Source organism: Ictalurus furcatus, chromosome 17 (assembly GCF_023375685.1).
Source record: "Ictalurus furcatus strain D&B chromosome 17, Billie_1.0, whole genome shotgun sequence".
Taxonomy (NCBI): domain Eukaryota; kingdom Metazoa; phylum Chordata; class Actinopteri; order Siluriformes; family Ictaluridae; genus Ictalurus; species Ictalurus furcatus.
The window spans coordinates 17,079,316-17,096,449 of record NC_071271.1 but is presented as its reverse complement, the minus strand read 5'-3'; the positions used below and the strand labels follow the sequence as shown (position 1 = coordinate 17,096,449).

The 17,134-nt window shown below is 38.0% G+C and overlaps 1 protein-coding gene across 1 annotated transcript; it reads right to left on the bottom strand.

Annotated features, from left to right (window-relative positions):
• Nucleotides 1-1,524: 1,524 nt before the first annotated feature.
• rab4b (RAB4B, member RAS oncogene family) lies at nucleotides 1,525-15,619 on the bottom strand. The gene is made up of 8 exons (XM_053646875.1): nucleotides 15,464-15,619; nucleotides 6,992-7,072; nucleotides 6,081-6,195; nucleotides 5,933-5,995; nucleotides 5,016-5,170; nucleotides 4,587-4,682; nucleotides 4,306-4,468; nucleotides 1,525-3,689 (listed from the first exon to the last, which is right to left on the bottom strand). The coding sequence occupies exons 1-7, from the start codon at nucleotides 15,477-15,479 to the stop codon at nucleotides 4,353-4,355; spliced, it is 642 nt and encodes a 213-aa protein (XP_053502850.1). The 5' UTR covers nucleotides 15,480-15,619; the 3' UTR covers nucleotides 1,525-3,689; nucleotides 4,306-4,352.
• Nucleotides 15,620-17,134: the final 1,515 nt, after the last annotated feature.

Below are 17,134 nucleotides of genomic sequence, written 5' to 3'. Positions count from 1 at the left end.
AATTTTAATCCATTTTGATTAAGTTGCCAATGACTAGTGATTTGCCCAGAGTATGGAATCTAGAGAAAGGAGGTTTACACTTTTGTTGTGCTGTAACACCATCTACTGGTGAAGGATGGAGGTTATTCAGGAGATCTATAACCTCTTTAATAGATACATCATCTAAGGTCAAGTTTAAAGTGGGGTGAGTAGGTTAAAATACATGATGTGAAGCAAATAATTACTTAAAACTTTAAACAAACATGTTACACAGAACTACTTATGGCTCATAGTAAATTTAGAGTTAGGGGCTTAAAAACCTAACAAGATATTTTTGTCTTAATGTAATATCTCATAGGATGCTTTAATGGGAAGTGGGACATTTTAATTCAGTTTCTGAACATATATTAAAAAGGCTAAAATGTTAGAATAGCAAAAACAGAAAGGAGGTCAACTTTATAGCAAACATTTCCTGAAGTAGCAAAAGCTTGTTTTTTCCCCTACATGTTAAATCCTCAGAGAAGTTCTATCTTTTTTAAAAATTTTTATTAATAGTAATGGAAAGGTCACATCTTTTGGAAAATGAATATTTATCCAAATGTAGTGAGAAGGTGTGTGTGGTAGGCTTTGTATAGATTAATCGATTAATAAATTCACTAGTAGTCGCAGGCGATGGAAAAACCAGTAGTGAGGCAGTCGGTAAGTAAAGCATGTTAAACGTACTTACTTAAGTTTATATATATGAATTTTACAATTTTACAATCAGCTGCACACTGTGTAAGACTACACTGAGAAAAGTATTTTACTTTAAAGGAAAGTTATACGTGGGATGTCAGATCACTTTTATGGTTAAGTATAGTTGTGTACAAGACTGTTTGATTTTAATCCTACTGCCCACAATATTTTCTAACAAACTTTCCAAAAATATAAATATTAATAAATAATTTGCCCAAAGTGACCACAACTAAGATAAAGCAGCTAAAGTTGAATAAATAAATAAACAAATGAATAAACCCCTATTTATAATATGCCAATCAGCTGCATTAAAAACAGTAAATAAAGACGTTTCAATTCGTAGTCAATTTATAGCTACATACCTTTTTTTTTTTTTTAAATCACTTGTTAAAAATGTTTCCTTATTGATGAAATGTTTCTCTTTGTTAAAAAACAGCAGGTTTTATAATCTGTTTATTATTAGGCCTAAATTATATGGACCGTCTGACAAGTTCCTATGATTGAGCTGTTCTTGTGAAAATGTTTTATAAACCTAGAATTTTACAACCCTATAATTTGCTTTTCAGACAGCACTACTGTCAGTGCTGCTGTTATAGAAAACTAAAATCAATAACGTCTGACCAATCAGATCTAAGAATTCAAAAGTCCTGCAGTATAAACAGCATGAATAAAAGTGCCAAAATGTCATGAATTATAGAAACGACAGTTAGATTGAGTTTTCTGAATTCCTGGTCGACTGATAAGTCGTGCAATCCCTAGCGCATTGTCACAAGGTCATGACCAAAAAGAATTGACAAGAAACTTACTGTGTAACATAAAAAAAAAACAAGCAATCTTTACTTATAGTTGTTAAACCTTAAAATGTAACAAGCACCCTCCCCCCGAACAATCCAATAGACAAATTCAATATTATTTACATCATGGATGATTCAGATATACAGTATTCATGGGTGAACAAAAACCACACTGGTTGCTAAGCAACAAATGAGTTTCTGCAGTACATGGGCAAGTCTTTAAACATCCAGAGTAAAGACAGATGTAATCAGAGACACTGCTGTCCAAATCAACACAAAAAGACCAGGTTTCATTTTTTGGTTAGCAGTAATATGCTTAAGCATATAGCTCATGTTGTTTGAGTCATATACATGATCTCCATTGTAATTTACAGGAACAAATCAATCTGCCAAAACATGTGTGCCAATTTACTGTCAAGAAATGCTGTTTGTCAAGTGATTTATCATCTGTAAATGCCCAGTTATAGTACTACAACATTTCAGAACAGGTAAGATAGAAGTTAAATCCTTATTAAATATAACCCCTAAATGACTTCTACCCCTCAAGTTGCACAGACAAAGTCAGTGAACCGAGGCCATGCAGGCAGTGTGAGGATTAAACTAAATTGCTCAGTATTTTGCAATACACTGTCTTCACCAACTACCTAGGCGTAACCATAGTAACATCATTTTGGACCACTGAAATAGTACTGGACTAAGTGCAATTATTTATTTAATTTTTTTTTAGTAAAGAATGCTTACTCCTTATAATAATTGTCACTATATAGTATTTTGATTACTGCAAATTTTACAGTTCTATAGGTACAGTATATTAACAGTCAAAAAGTGCACTTGCAGAGAGGGTTAAAAAAAAAAAGAAGAAGAAAAAAAAAAAGAACAGAAAGAGAACCTTCACATAATCACGGAGACGATATTTAAAACACAGAAGCTGAAAAAGGTTTGGTGTGCGAGAGCGGGCGAACAAACATATCTAACCATTCATACTGCTATTCCCCTAGTTGAGTGGCCTTGTGAAGACTTCTGGTCTCTGTGGTGTGTAATGGTTCTCAACTTATCACACAGTGCAAAAAAAGCCTCCTAAATCTTTTGGGATAGTATTATTCTAGATTTCTGTGCACAGAAACAAACAAACAAAAAAACTATTTCCTAGCATTTTAACTTCAACATAATAGAGTGCTATATTTTGGGGCCATGGAGCTTGGCGACATTAAACTATATGACATCAAGTTGTCTTTCTGTTTAAGGATAAATCAATAAAATAAAAATAAAAATTTTCGATATGCAGAAGGTTAGTGGCTTGTTTCATATCAATAAATAACACAGCCAGATACACTGGATAATAACACAGCCAGTGCAAAGTGGTTTCTGCAGGTTAAGAGATCAGTGTGATAACCTACACAAGCCATTCTGCAGTGAACAATTGATATGCACTATATCTTGATCACCCACAATTCTGGAGAGGAAGATCAACCATCTCCCTTTTGTGCTTACAGTTCTCAGCTGCAAATATTTATATCTAGGTGCATAGCCGACACAACGATCTATAGGAAATAGAAGGCTTAGCCTACATTTACTGCACCTTCACTAAAAACACAGATTGTACCGTACAAGCAAGATCATCTCAGAGCCAGGGCAATGCTGCGGAATTCCTGGAAACGGTCAACTTTCCCCAAAACTGGTCTGTGCAGTATAAACTCGAATAACTAGTTTCGACTGGTTTCAAGCAGCCACCCTGTCGACATTTTAAAGAATATTTACTAGGAGTTGGATAAGCCTTCATTTAAACAGGGAATACGCAAGTCAACTAATGCGCTGATGTCAGTGACGTTGTATGAAATATAGAGAATGTTTTTATCTACACTTCAGCCCAGTGCACAGAGATTAGGCTGATGACTGTTTACTCTACACGAACAATGCGAGTGTGTTTGTGTACACACACACACACACACACACACACACACACACATCACAGGATAAGGTTAAATCTGCAAGATTCCTCCACACCACTTTTACCATCCCTTTACTTGATCAGAGGTGCCTTTCCATGACCACTGGGTCACTCCACAAACTCAGTGGTTGCAGATGCAGGTTGCAGATTGACTTCATAAAAAGTGATCCAGATGTTTCTAGGTGTTTCAGCAGGTTTAAGGGGGAAAGGATGACACCCAGACACACCTGGAGCTGGAGAGAAAGAGAGAGAAAGAGACAAGTCCTGACATGGGTAACTGAAAACCTTCATCGATAAGCGATAACTGTGCAAATCAGACCTTTGGGACTCTGTGTGCTATGTAGCAGAGCCTAAACATTCAGGTCTCAGGAGTAAGAAGTGATGACCGCCTAAATTTGTTGTGTGTGTGTCCAGATTACGATCCATAAATAAGCTAATAACCTGGCTTATTCTCTGGCCTTTTCTTATTTTTACATTATATCCACTCTGCTTTACAATAGTTACCGGATTTACTGATGGTCTTTGTATGATTTTGTTTAGGTTTGATTTTTAATTTGGGCAAAATAATCATTCAAATCCAACTCAGCACTCTTAGGTTAAGAATAATAGCTTTTATGGCATATTAAAAAGTGAAAAATATATACACTGATACTGGAATTATTTATGCTATGTTGGGAAACTGAAAATTGTATTTTTAATTTTAAAAGGTGTGAAATAGCTGTTTCTTATTTTGCAGTTTTTGTTTACCGTATCTTCTTCTTCTTCTTTATTCTTATTATTATTCTCAACTCCATGCTAATGTTCTGAACACATGAGTGAGACACTGGGTGTCAAGGACTGTGACCTGACCTGAAGCAGGAGAGGTTGTGTGCAGGGACAGGGAGTGTGTCCCAGCCCTAGCAGTTACACTGCTGCTTGGTTTGTGCAGCAGAGCCCCGTGGCTGCCTCAACTGCCTCAGGGACGCATCGCCATACTGGATACCAGAGCCCATCCTTTCAGGGTCCAGCTCACCTAAACACAAGACATGAACAGAGATACAAATTCATTCACCAAACTTAAAGGACAGACAAGGAATAACCTCAGTACAGAATTTCTATTCAGATATTTTTCCAGAAGAGCGTTTGCTTACCAGATTCTATCTTATTAAGAATTGTGCGGGCACATTTGAGAAAACCCTCTTCGACATTCTCCCCAGTTAATGCGCTCGTCTCCAAAAACATCAACTCTAAAGACAGGAAAAGTACTTTTAAAAATTTAAAAAAAAAAATGCACAAACACGGGATGAATGACAAGAGGCATATCAGAAGGTTGTCAAAGGTCAACAGTAACGTTCAACATGAACCTGCTTCACTGTAGAGATGGTGTTCTCAGGGCGATATACTCAGCATAATTTTAATACTGTAATAAGTCCCTATTAGTTATAATCAGATTTATTCAAATTTAAAATTGTCAAAGCTGCCTTATTGATCACATCTACTCCAACTAACCAAATTCGTCAAGAGCACCTACATCTTAGATAAGAGTGAAAATATTTGATGTAGCAGTTCTGGGGACTCACCATTCTCCTGGGCAAAACGAGATGCTTCCAGAAAGGTGACCTCACGGTCTGCATCCAAATCTTTCTTGTTGCCGCAAAGGATGATGACAATGTTGGGGCTGGCCAGTGTCCGAGCATCCGTCAGCCAGTTAGTCAGAGCATTGTAGGTCTCTCGACTGGAGGGGTGCACAGACCACACAAAATATGAGTCATATCACAAGAACTGCATTCCGACACTTGTGGGAAAATGAGGCAACTAGACGCTTGTTTAGATGATCAAAAACCACAATACTGGACAACTGGCACAATGCACCTCTGCTTCTGTGTTGTCGCTTCAGCATCATGGGATAATTCTTATTACTTGTTATGGTTTAAGCAACAACCAAGTATGACTCATCTTGCACAGTGCATCAGGAAAGGTATTTTTGCTTGACTCACTATTTACTATTTAAGAATAAACTCATGCTCATAGAGTGGATTCGGTAATAAGAGAACGTGGGAAAGATGGCCGCCGTAAACCGATACACACAGAAGTCCTCCCTTACAAATTTATTACACTAACCCAGAAAGACAATCCTTCTAGTGCTACTTTCATCACCACCACCCTTTTATTTGGTATCAGTCCAAATCCCAGCCAACAACTAGATCTTTCCCAGCTGGTGTCTCCTACATTTTATTACAGGCCTGTCACTCTACAGAACACTGTTCCATTCACTGCTATTACTGCGACAGCACTATGGCCCCCCAGAATAGAACGCTACAGTCTCTCTGCTCTCTCTGAATTACCAGTGTGGAAGCAAACAGCTGAGTGAAGCCACATTACCTAGTAATTATATTTTTCACTTATAATGCTTACAATAATAATAATAATAATAATAATATCTTAAACTGGACGTTGGCTTACAAACCAAGGTCTTCATATTAAGTGGTCATCTTACCTCGTGATGTCGTAGACAAGGAGAGCCCCAGCTGCGCCCCGATAATAGCTACGAGTCACTGACCTATGAGACGCCATGAACAAGTGATGTCATTCAATCATCAACAGAACCCAGAGTTATTACAGTGCTACCAATCATAACCTTTTACCTGAAGCGCTCCTGTCCTGCCGTATCCCAGATCTGCAGTTTGACTGTTTTTCCACCAACATTGACGACTCTCGAACCAAATTCCACGCCGATGGTGTGATTGGAGTCTTGCTTGACTGGAACATCATACATCCAGTTTGAATAAATTACATTTGATGCTGTAGATGCTGAGCTAATAAAACTCTTATTTAATCAGAAACCAGCAGAGATTCATTTTTGAGTAATACTTTTTACACACAATGGGCCTCATTTAGCAAACTTTTAGGAAAGCTGTGTGTAAATGTTGGCAAAAACCAAACTGAACTAAAGAACTTTACAGTTTTTTTTAAACAGGATTTACAGTTTTGGAGACCCTGATTTTCTTTGCATTTGCAAGCGCTAAATCTTCCATCGGCTAAGGCGTTTGGTTTACAGCTATGCACAGACAGACCGGCCCACAGTAACTTTTAAATAATGAGCTTTATTTGTCTTAATTTATAGGTATATGTTGGCTTGCTTTCTTTCTTTTTTTTTTTTATTAATGTCAGTAATATAAAACGACTTCTTAGTCCCTGACTTAGTGAACTAGCATGATGAGGTGTTTTTGATAGAAACTATAAAGCACTTCTATAAGTCGCTCTGGATAAGGGCATTTTCTAAATGCTGTAAACGTAATAAAACGTGCAGTAATCCATGCAAATTATATGATTTGAAGTCGATCGAGTTGTCTTATGTGTAAATTTAAAACACACTCAGGAGTAGGATACAAACGTTCTTCCGAATTTACAGGATTTTCATGAATACCAAATTTCTTGTGCAAACAAACAAATGGGGCCCATTATTTCTTGTCACTCTTTTGAAAAGGTCATTATGAAATTTAAACTTCTGAGTGTGAGAATGTGAATATGTAAGAAAGCATTATTATTCACTTACACTTATTCTCAATAAACTGATGAAGGAGGCAGGATTTCCCAGTCCCCGCGCTGCCAATCACAAGGAACTTAAACAGGAAATCTGAAACCACGAGACAGGGGAGGATAAGAGAGAGAAGGGAAAAATCAATAAACAACTCAATATAAAAAAAAAAAAAAAACAACAAAAAAAAAACCAATGCTAGCAGTCACTCTGTATTCTCTGTCCATCCAAGTATCACCTTTATATCTTCATTGTGTGTTGATTTTTCACTTTCATACTCATGTCTTTTGTGGTAGGTTTCCTACTTTACACAATTAATTCACATGATTCTGGGTTTCTAAAAACAAGCATGCAATCCCTGCACTGTTCCAAAACATGACAACATGTCCGTGCAAGTTAAAAGGAAAAAACCAAACAAACACAGTAAACAACTAAGCGATTTATCCTGAAACAGTCACAGATGACTAATGAAAAGAGCACAGAATAAAGTAACATGCTGGCAGTGTTGTGGGTGTGGAAGTTTCATCAAGCAGATTTCAACCCCAGATCCAACTCCGCTACATCTTCCAACAGAAGAAAACACACATACACAGCGGCAGATGATGTCATTTTTGTAATATGATCCAGTGGTTTGCAGATGTGCAGCTGGACTGAATCAGAGCTTGACCCTGCCTACGCAGATGAGCACAGGGTCGCGGTCAACCTGCGTGAGCACAGAATGTCCCAAAAGCTCTTTGTGCTGATGGAGTAGGGGGTCTACAGATCCGTTCTGAACACAGGGAGGATTCAGTCTGCCAGCGGATGTGACCAGACCCAGTTTAAACAGACGACAGTGTTTATTGTGATGAGACATCCCAAGAGTCGACAATAAGTGGTTCTTGAAAGAGTGCCCTAAGCTTTATTTAGACAACATTAGTTTGATATAACCATACTGGGGGTAATATCGCCTATTCTGTGGCGGTGTCCGAAATCCTGTACTGTGACAGTGCGTACCGCATTCGATGCTGTACGTACTAATCAGTATGTGTGTAGTATGAACACAATCCGGACATACTACATCCGCCATGGTGGCATTGTCATGTGACCTCCGACGTCATCATAAGCGCAAAAATCTTAAAGGGATGACCAGATTAAAGTAACCACACATCAGGAAAGTTAACTGTATAAGTAATGTAATGTGGGCATTGTTACAGGCTGAGGTAAATTCGTTACCGTTATCGGCATGAAGGAGATCACACACAAAAAAAAAAAAAAAAAAAAAAAAAAAAAAAAAAGGTTTCAACCGCTGTGACAACTGTTTTCTTGTTTAAACCTTCAAGAAGTTAACAATTTATTTGGGTATTGTTAAAGAAGTCCTGTTTAACCAAGGTTTAATACTTAAAAAAAGAGCCAATGCAATGTCCTCACCAATCTTGTTGCATTGTAGGACTTTTGACTCGAGTAGTATCCATTGTGTTGCATATTGCAAAATCTTACCGGAAGCAGTACACCATCCAGGTATTTCTCGCCTACTGAGAATTCGGACATCTAACCCCTCTGCTGTACTACTTTTCGCCTATTGTGTAGTAGGGTAGTACGCCATTTCGGACGCAGCCTGTGATTCTACTTAACATTTCTGGGAGCTCACCATTCTCTTGGGCAATACAGGATGCTTCCCAGAAAGTGACCTTTTGATAAATTGAGCAGTGCTCTGATAATTTTAGTCCTGTTTGGACACACTTCTTGCATTGGGGAAGGGAGGTGGGGTGGGGGGATGACCCTAATTGATATATGTATTTCCATGTTCATAATAAGGTACTCATCAGGAGTTAATTCATATCCATCTGATGGAGTTTGAAGAGGGAACGTGTAAACATTTTTATTAAAGAAATGACTTTGAAAACTAAAACCATGCAAATAGGGGTCTGTATAAAAACTTTTTGTTATTTTTGTCCTCTTTAAAAAGTTATGAAGCCTGGGAAATTTGAGATAATTTATCATGGGAATCTGAAACATTGCTGATTATTTGTATTTCAGTCCTCCTATTTTTGGGCTGCGTGATATGAACAAAAATGTGATAATACTGTTACACACTGCAATTGCGATTTGCTTTGTTGTTTATATATTTATATATATATATATATAAATATACCAATTATGTAGGCCTATACAATGGCACAATGGCACAATGGATATTGGCCTGAATTATTAGGGGCCAAGCACCAAAGGTGTGTAGACACCTATTGTATCCGTTAGTTTTCTTCTTCTTCTCCCCCACCGAGAGTCTATGGCAGCCCTATGAATCATAAGCAGGAAAATGATTCAATTTGGTACACTCATAGATATCTCCATGAATAGTATCTGTACCAATTATGGGCCCTCTATGACCAACTCTGTAGCACCACCACTAGTTCAAAAATTCACTATTCAAATGGTTATAATTATTGAACACTTTGCCCTAGAGAAAATAAATTTAGATAATCATATTATGTATGGTTCCCCATGCTGATTACAATCCATATCTTACATCGAGACTCCACCCATTACAGTAGTCACCATTTTGAAATGTACAGTATTCAGTTTTTTTTGCCACTCCTCGTTCAAATTTTGTCCAATTCTTATCTAAAATGGTGCAGATAATCAGTGGATCAGAGCCATACAAAAATAACCGAACAGGATTTTGATATTCATTTAAGTTCAAAAGTTATGATGTCACAAATTTAACAATGTTGACCCAAAATTGGATCAGAGGCTGTATCTCGGCCATGCTTTGATCAATCATAACGAAACTTAATCAGCAGCATGATCTGATGGTCCATGCCGAATTTGAGAACAGTGTACTCACAGGTCATGAGATCTGAAAAATGAATATTTGTGCTTATAACTTTTTAACACTGTCAGAATTTTGATCTTGGCGTCCGCTGATTCAATGGGTAATGCTGAATCCATGGATACCAATTTTTCCATGATCCGACAAACAGCCTGTCCACCGATTTGAAATTTGACACATATTCTAATATCTTAAACTATTTGACATATCGGGACAAAATTTCGTTGGGATCATTCATAGCATGTCCTCTAGGTACCTGAGAAAGCTGAACGCAGCGCCACCTAGTGTTTTTTTCTAAAAACATAACTTTTGAAAACGTTATCCAAAATTAGTTTTTTCAGTGTCGTTACATGTGTGGCGCACTGTGATAAACGACACGCAACAATTTTCTAAAGTTTCTGGGTTTGATTCTTGTGTGGTGCAATTTCTTAAAAGTTTGTGTAATGTTTTGTCTTTCGTGTTCTTTTCTTTTGTGGCTCAGAACTGTACTAAGCTTTCAAACTCTTGGCAGGAAAATAAATGCCTCTGTTCTGTTCATTTCCTGTTCAGTCTTATACTTAACTATGCTTCTGAACCTGTCTTTTATTCATTCATTTACATTCTCTTTCTCCTCTTCATGTTCTTTAGGCTCCACATTGCACTTCTTGTGCCTTTGGTACTTGACCCCTTTAAATGTTGCTTGCAGCTTTAATTATTATTATTATTATTATTATTATTATTATTAGTATACAAAAATTAAACGGATATTTGTACCACAGCAATGCCTTGACCTACCAAATCACCTAGAGAAAAAAAACGGTAACTGAAACCTCAAAACTCAACAGAAAACCTGTGGCATGTTAGAGCACTTATCTGCATGTTACAGCCTTCTGCAATATTCAAGGCCAAGAGTGTGATAATGATTAACAAACTGTATCTTGTTACACCCTTTTCTACGCTTGTTAACCTGAATGACTGATGAATTTGTTTTTTTTATTATGGTACGTACTCCCTGGTTCCTTTCCACTGCTTTATTACTACATTATTACACAGATGCTGCAGAACTGTACATCTAAAATGTACCAATCAATTAATCTGGAGGGTGGGGAAAAAAAAAAAAAAGGTGCCATTTTTACATCCATGATTTTTGGTATTATTATGTATTAATATACATATTAGAATTAATATCTAATTTTTGCTTAAAGGCAAATTCTTTTAATCTCAAATTCCTTTCTTCAGCATTGCAGAAAATCAAACCCAGTAAGTAAATATCTTGTTAATAACTTGTTTCGGTATTTCATATCTTATCTTACGGTATGAGAAAGCCATTATTAATTTGTTTGTGAGAACAAGCTTGGAGAAAACGTTTACTTTAAAGTTCAGCAACAAGTGATCATTTCTGTAATATAAGCAAGCTACTGTACGAGTGTTAGGTTTACTGTATGCATGTATACTCCAAAAACATAACCTTAAGTGCTCATGGAAAATTGCATGGTGTCAATCATAGCTTCCTTTGTTTGACACTACTTCTCACAACACACTTTAAAACAAGAGTCAAGAGCATATCTGCATTTATACTGTGGAAACTCAATGCTTTAAAAAAAAAAAAAAAAAAAAAAACCCTACAACTCGGTAAACAGGAAAATTAGCCGTGCGTGCTACTTTCCTTTACTTATTACTTGCTTTAAATAAACACAGCTGGTGTTATCAGATCTAATGTGGTACGACTGACTACACATTTCTAACAAAAGCCTGAAGAAGAACCACCGTGTACCACAAACATGGATCCTGCACTTTACCTTGACAAAACTAATGCATCTTCAGCCAGTGTTCTTCCCTAATCTAAGCTGTGACTGCTTAAAAGATTTTAATGTCAACTCAAGCAAGAAGGAGAGTATTTACACAGTTTGCTGTGCAAACAAAGGATTTCAGTTCTTTAACTCGATAAAAGCACCAAGGTGACAGGGAGTCCATCAGGCATATGTAACCAGCCTATGACTGTTCACCACAAGCAACTCTCCGTTAATCCTTTAATGAATCCATCTTCTTTCCCAGAACTAAACAGAGCTACTTTAGTAAGCAAACACAGAATGAGAGTAATAACAGAGCCTGAACCTAAATTAATAACATACCATTATTTGTTAGAAAAAACATGATTATAGAGTATGTATTTATCCTACACCAGCTCAGAGAAGTCAAACATCACTACATATCTCACCAACATTAGGCATGAAAAATGTCCCACTACATAATGACAGGCTGGAGCAGGCAGCCAATCAGGAGAACGAGCGCAATAAAGATGTTTGTTTATTTTTAACACCATGCCAGCAACCATGGTTATTTTCATGGTGGAAAACAGGTTAAAATGTAGCAAAATATGAAGAATTTACTAAAGAATTTACCCCATGTTCAAATTGGCATACTTACACTATGTACTAAAAGTATGTATTCTTTTTGTGAAGAACATGTACATACTTTTGTGTGTAAAAGAGTATGCAAGTACTGTAACGGAAGAGAACGTTGTTGCACGGAAGACAAAACTCACCATAAACAAACTCCTCATTTCAGCTTCTTTTCATTCATTATTTCTTATATAATTTATACGATATAATTTATCATTTCTTTTTCCACATATCATTTACACCTCTCTAAAATGCATACTTGAATTTGGTGAAACAAACAGTCACAAAACTCCTCCCTCCTCGCGCAAGGAGTTGTGGGCAACATTAGCTGAAAAAGTGTCCATGGATCCACACTTCGAAAAGCTACTGGAAATAGAAAACCATCCGGGTACCTCTGAGAAACTCATTTCAACATCCTACGATTTGGGACACACTAATTCTCTTCTTGAATACTGTTTAGTACAGATAGTATGCAACTTTGGGGGCAGGGTTTAGTCCTAGAGGAGTTGAAACCATCACAGTCCATTAAAATATGCCTCAGAGATGTTGGACTTTTGCAAAAGAGCTATAAAAGGAGGATCTTTTACCCGTTAACAGAAAGCATGCGAGTGAGTCTGGAATGGCCTATTCGGCAACGAGTGTAGATGATGTTATGGTCCCAGCGATTAACCAAGTAGAAAAGACGTTTGGCACACAAAAAAAAAAGGATTAAGGAATGATGGAGTTTGGCTTTTTCCACCCTTCACTGAACAGCCAGTTTATCCTTAGTGGAATGTGTGTCGTACCAGTTGCGTAGTTGTTTAGCTAGAGAACTCCTGATCGCCAACAATTGACTAATGGGAGGTGTTTGTGTATTTTTGAACTTCAAACTCGTTTATATTAGACGAGAGTGAGTCATCGGAGGCGTCTGATCACCCTCGATGGGAAACATCTTTACGCCTCCTTGTCTTGGTTTGGATGTTAGCACTGTCCTCGTCTTGAATGTGTTTTTACAGGCTGGAGAACAAAACCAGATTAGACAACATGATACATGTAGAACACTGGTTGGTAAAAATGTGACCAGATGTGATGATTTTGTCCTCTATACTATATTTTGGTTAACTGATTAGAGTTAGGGAGCTAGTGAGTAGTGTAGGGTCACATCTATCTGCATCATAGACTACCGTGCATGAGATTACAGTGGCGCAAGCAAAAGGTTGTCACAGTCACACTGATGCCCACAATAAAGTATTTGTTCTCATAATTATCCCATAATACTGAGGAAATTGCAGCATTGAATGATACCCTCAGAGTCCTGAACCCTTGGGTTGCATTCAAAACCAAAAACCACAAACTACTGCATAACAGCTTGCCATAACACCATTGGTGTCATTACTATTTAGGCACACTACTTAATGCACATTGTGCAGCCATGAATTATCTGTAAATGTGTGCACTTGCAGCTGTGAAATTAATCCTCAAGGTCCTAATTAGTCCTCAAAAACAGTGCAGCACAACCCACGTTATGACATTTTCTTCTGAAAGCAGCTTGCAACAGCATTTTCTACAAGTGAGGGTGAAATCCCAACCCTTACATCCAGCAGATTTAACTTGTTCAGGACAGTCACAGTGCACCAAAAACAACAACAACAACAACAACAACAACAACAACAACATAAATCTCAAGACACGCTCAAGCCATGAAAGCGATGCATGCCTCATCTGGAGGGGAGAACTAGCTAAACAGATCAATAACACAATTACAGTGCCTTGGTAAGACGTACATCGTTCCCTGTAGATGCTCAAGTTCAACAGGGGAGAGGAGATGGGGCTTTATGCAAGCTGAAATGGATACCTACATGAATATTTCATTATAATACAGGGCAAATACATGAAGCAATAAAACAAGAGCTGTACAGATGAAAAAGCAACCACATGTGTGACTGTGCATAAATTTAAGAGCATTAATAGGACAATATATAACAGGCAGGTAATACTAAGTACACTGTTAAATCAAATTCAACCTGAACATCCATCTTCCATATTGTGAAACTCGGGTTACGAGGCGGGAGACACACAAGTGCCAAGCCATTGTCCAGGGTACAATCATACACACATTTACACACTACAGACAACCTGGAAACACCGAATCAGCCTACAACGTACGTCTTTGGACTGGGGGAGGAAACCGGAGTACCCAGAGGAAAGCCCCGAAACAAACTCGCACATGGGACCGAGCTGGGATTTGGACCACCGACCCTGAAGATACAAGACAAACATGCTAACCACTAATCCATCATGTTTCCCTCAACCTTTTCATGTATTAACCAACTAGTTGTTTTTTTTTAATAAATAAGGTGACTGGGATATATTTCATGTTGTTGTCATTAGCAATTCAAACAAATCAGGCACCTAAGATAACCTGAAGAGAATGTAAGTAGACAATATCAAAACTGTCCGCTGTACATAAACTCACAACTGCTCTGGACCAGTGATCGCCAATCTTGCTCATGTTAATCTACTTTCCTACTGAATTCAGCCCCAGTCCTAATCTTACTGAGCTGATCCAGATAAGGAAGTAGACTGAATATTTGGAGTATGTGTGTTGAATCTGAAGTCTGGAAGAAACATATTTTTAGACCATAAATAAGGGCAAGCTCACACTCATACCTTTGTACTAATATATTCAGCAGCTCAGTACACAAATGTTAAAGAGAAACAGGTTTCAGACAAAAACAAACAGCACTTTCATCAGTTATGCAAGCAAGCCAAGTGTTTGTGAAGCTGTAGGAGATGAAGCCAGTTGAGAATGATTATATATCCGGTTTTATTCTGAATAATATTGGCCTGGCTCCTGATGTAACCTTCATGGTATCGAATTAGTATAAACTAAGGTAAATAGTGCAACTAGGCGTTAATAGCTGTTACACCTGCTAGCTAGAAAGTAACCAAGATAATTAGCTAGCCTGTAGAGTGCTGACAAACAAAAACATGAGATAAATAACATCCTCTCCAATAATCTACAATCCAGCTCATTTATATTATAACTAAAGCTCTGCTCGATCATTTGCTCGGTTTCAGTTTGGAAATAAATCTGCATACTGCAGTGTAAATTTAAACACGAGTGAGTAATGCAGACTTTATAAACCCGCTGATGCACCTGAAGACAGGATGTTGTCTAATCTGATTTAACTAGCTGTCAAAACCCCAAGAGGTTCCTGTTGATGCATCAACAAGCTAGCTGGATATGTTGCTATAGAGAGCTACATAACTGTTTGCTAGCCTGCGCGTTCGCTATCTGCCTAAATTGTGCAACGTTACCGTATGTCTCGGACATGGCGACCACACGTTTAAACCGAGGTGTACTCAATGGCGTTGTAACAGCTTTTCCTCCCAAACTACTCTGTTGCCACTCCGTTTCACGGCACTCAGACTCCAATGACGTTAGCCACCAGGCTAGCTACTTTCCTCTACCGCCACACCGCTTCCTGTTTTACAACAAGCCGAGTGCGTCAGCACGCTGCGTCCACAATGTGATTGCGTCATTACGCAAGTTACGGTAACGGCTTCCAGCTGACACGGAATCAGCTCAATCTGACTCAGAGCTCTTCTTGTCAATGTCGTAGCTCTCCGTCTTGTGAAACCCCACCTGAGATCTTTAGGCATGTTATCATGGTCGCAGGGTTTGATGTATACAACCTAGTTTTATATATACGGTTTAAAATAGTGATGAGTAAAATGATTCTTTTAGTGATTCGAATCATTTGGTTCAGTACAGTACATGGAAAAGATTCGAATCTTTTACTCACCGATTAGGTCACGTTTTTTATTGTTATGATCGTAACCATTTGAATACAGGCTGATTTTATTAGCAGTAAAAACAACAAAGCGGTTATCCATCCATCTGTTTTCTGTACCGCTTATCCTACATAGGGAGCATGGAGCCTATCACCGGGAACAAGGCACGGGACACCTTGATTGGGGTGCCAACCCATTGCAGAGCACACACTCACACACACAATTTGGAAATGCTAATCAGCCTACAACACATGTCTTTGGACTGGGAGAGGAAACCAGAGTACCCAGAGGAAACCCCCAAGGCACAGGGAGAACATGCAAACTCCACACACACAACAGGATTCAAACCCACAACCCCTGGGGTGCAATCACTAAGCCACCCTGTCCCTCATGAAGCCAAAGTTAAACCTAGAACAGAAGACTATAACAAAGACTCACACCGTAAACCATTTAAGCAGATAAGGATAATGGACATAAAAAAACAAGTTGCTTAAAACTGACCAAAGACTGAGCATAGTATTGAGCATATTAACATTTGTATTGTTTGTTTGCATTGTTCATATTGTCCACGCAAGCTTAAAAATTGCTTAGCCATGTTTTGTCTTTGAATTAGAGCAAATAAAAAAAAAGAATTAGTCGCTTTTTATTCTACACTTTTTCTTTTCTTTATACTACTTGTCAGTTGTGCTGGCTGAGGATGACAAGAAACTGATCTGCTGTTATTTCTTATCCTTGTCTCATTCATTTGCACACACACACACACACACACACACACACACACACACACTTATCAGCATGTCATCAAAGAGAAAGATTGCTTAGTTACCTGGACAAGGTGTTCGCTGTTCTGTCCTGCAGTGTAAATGCAGTATAATATGAAATTCCAAGGCGTGCGGCTTGCATCACACAGAGATAACCTGTCTTGAACCAGCACTAAGAACACTGGAAGATGGGAATCAAACTTTGTTTTCTTGAACTACAACGCAAGCATGAATACACTTATTCTACTGTAAATTATATCAGGTGAGCAATATGCTTTCATTAGTTCACCACATGGTGGCAGTTGAAGCATTGAGAATCTTTCCCTTTACCACACTCAACCAAAGATCTGCATTATTATCCCCATCTCTTTGAGTCCTGAAACGCCCCCAGCAACCCAGTTAGTGTGTTCCCCAGTTCAGATATACCCGATTG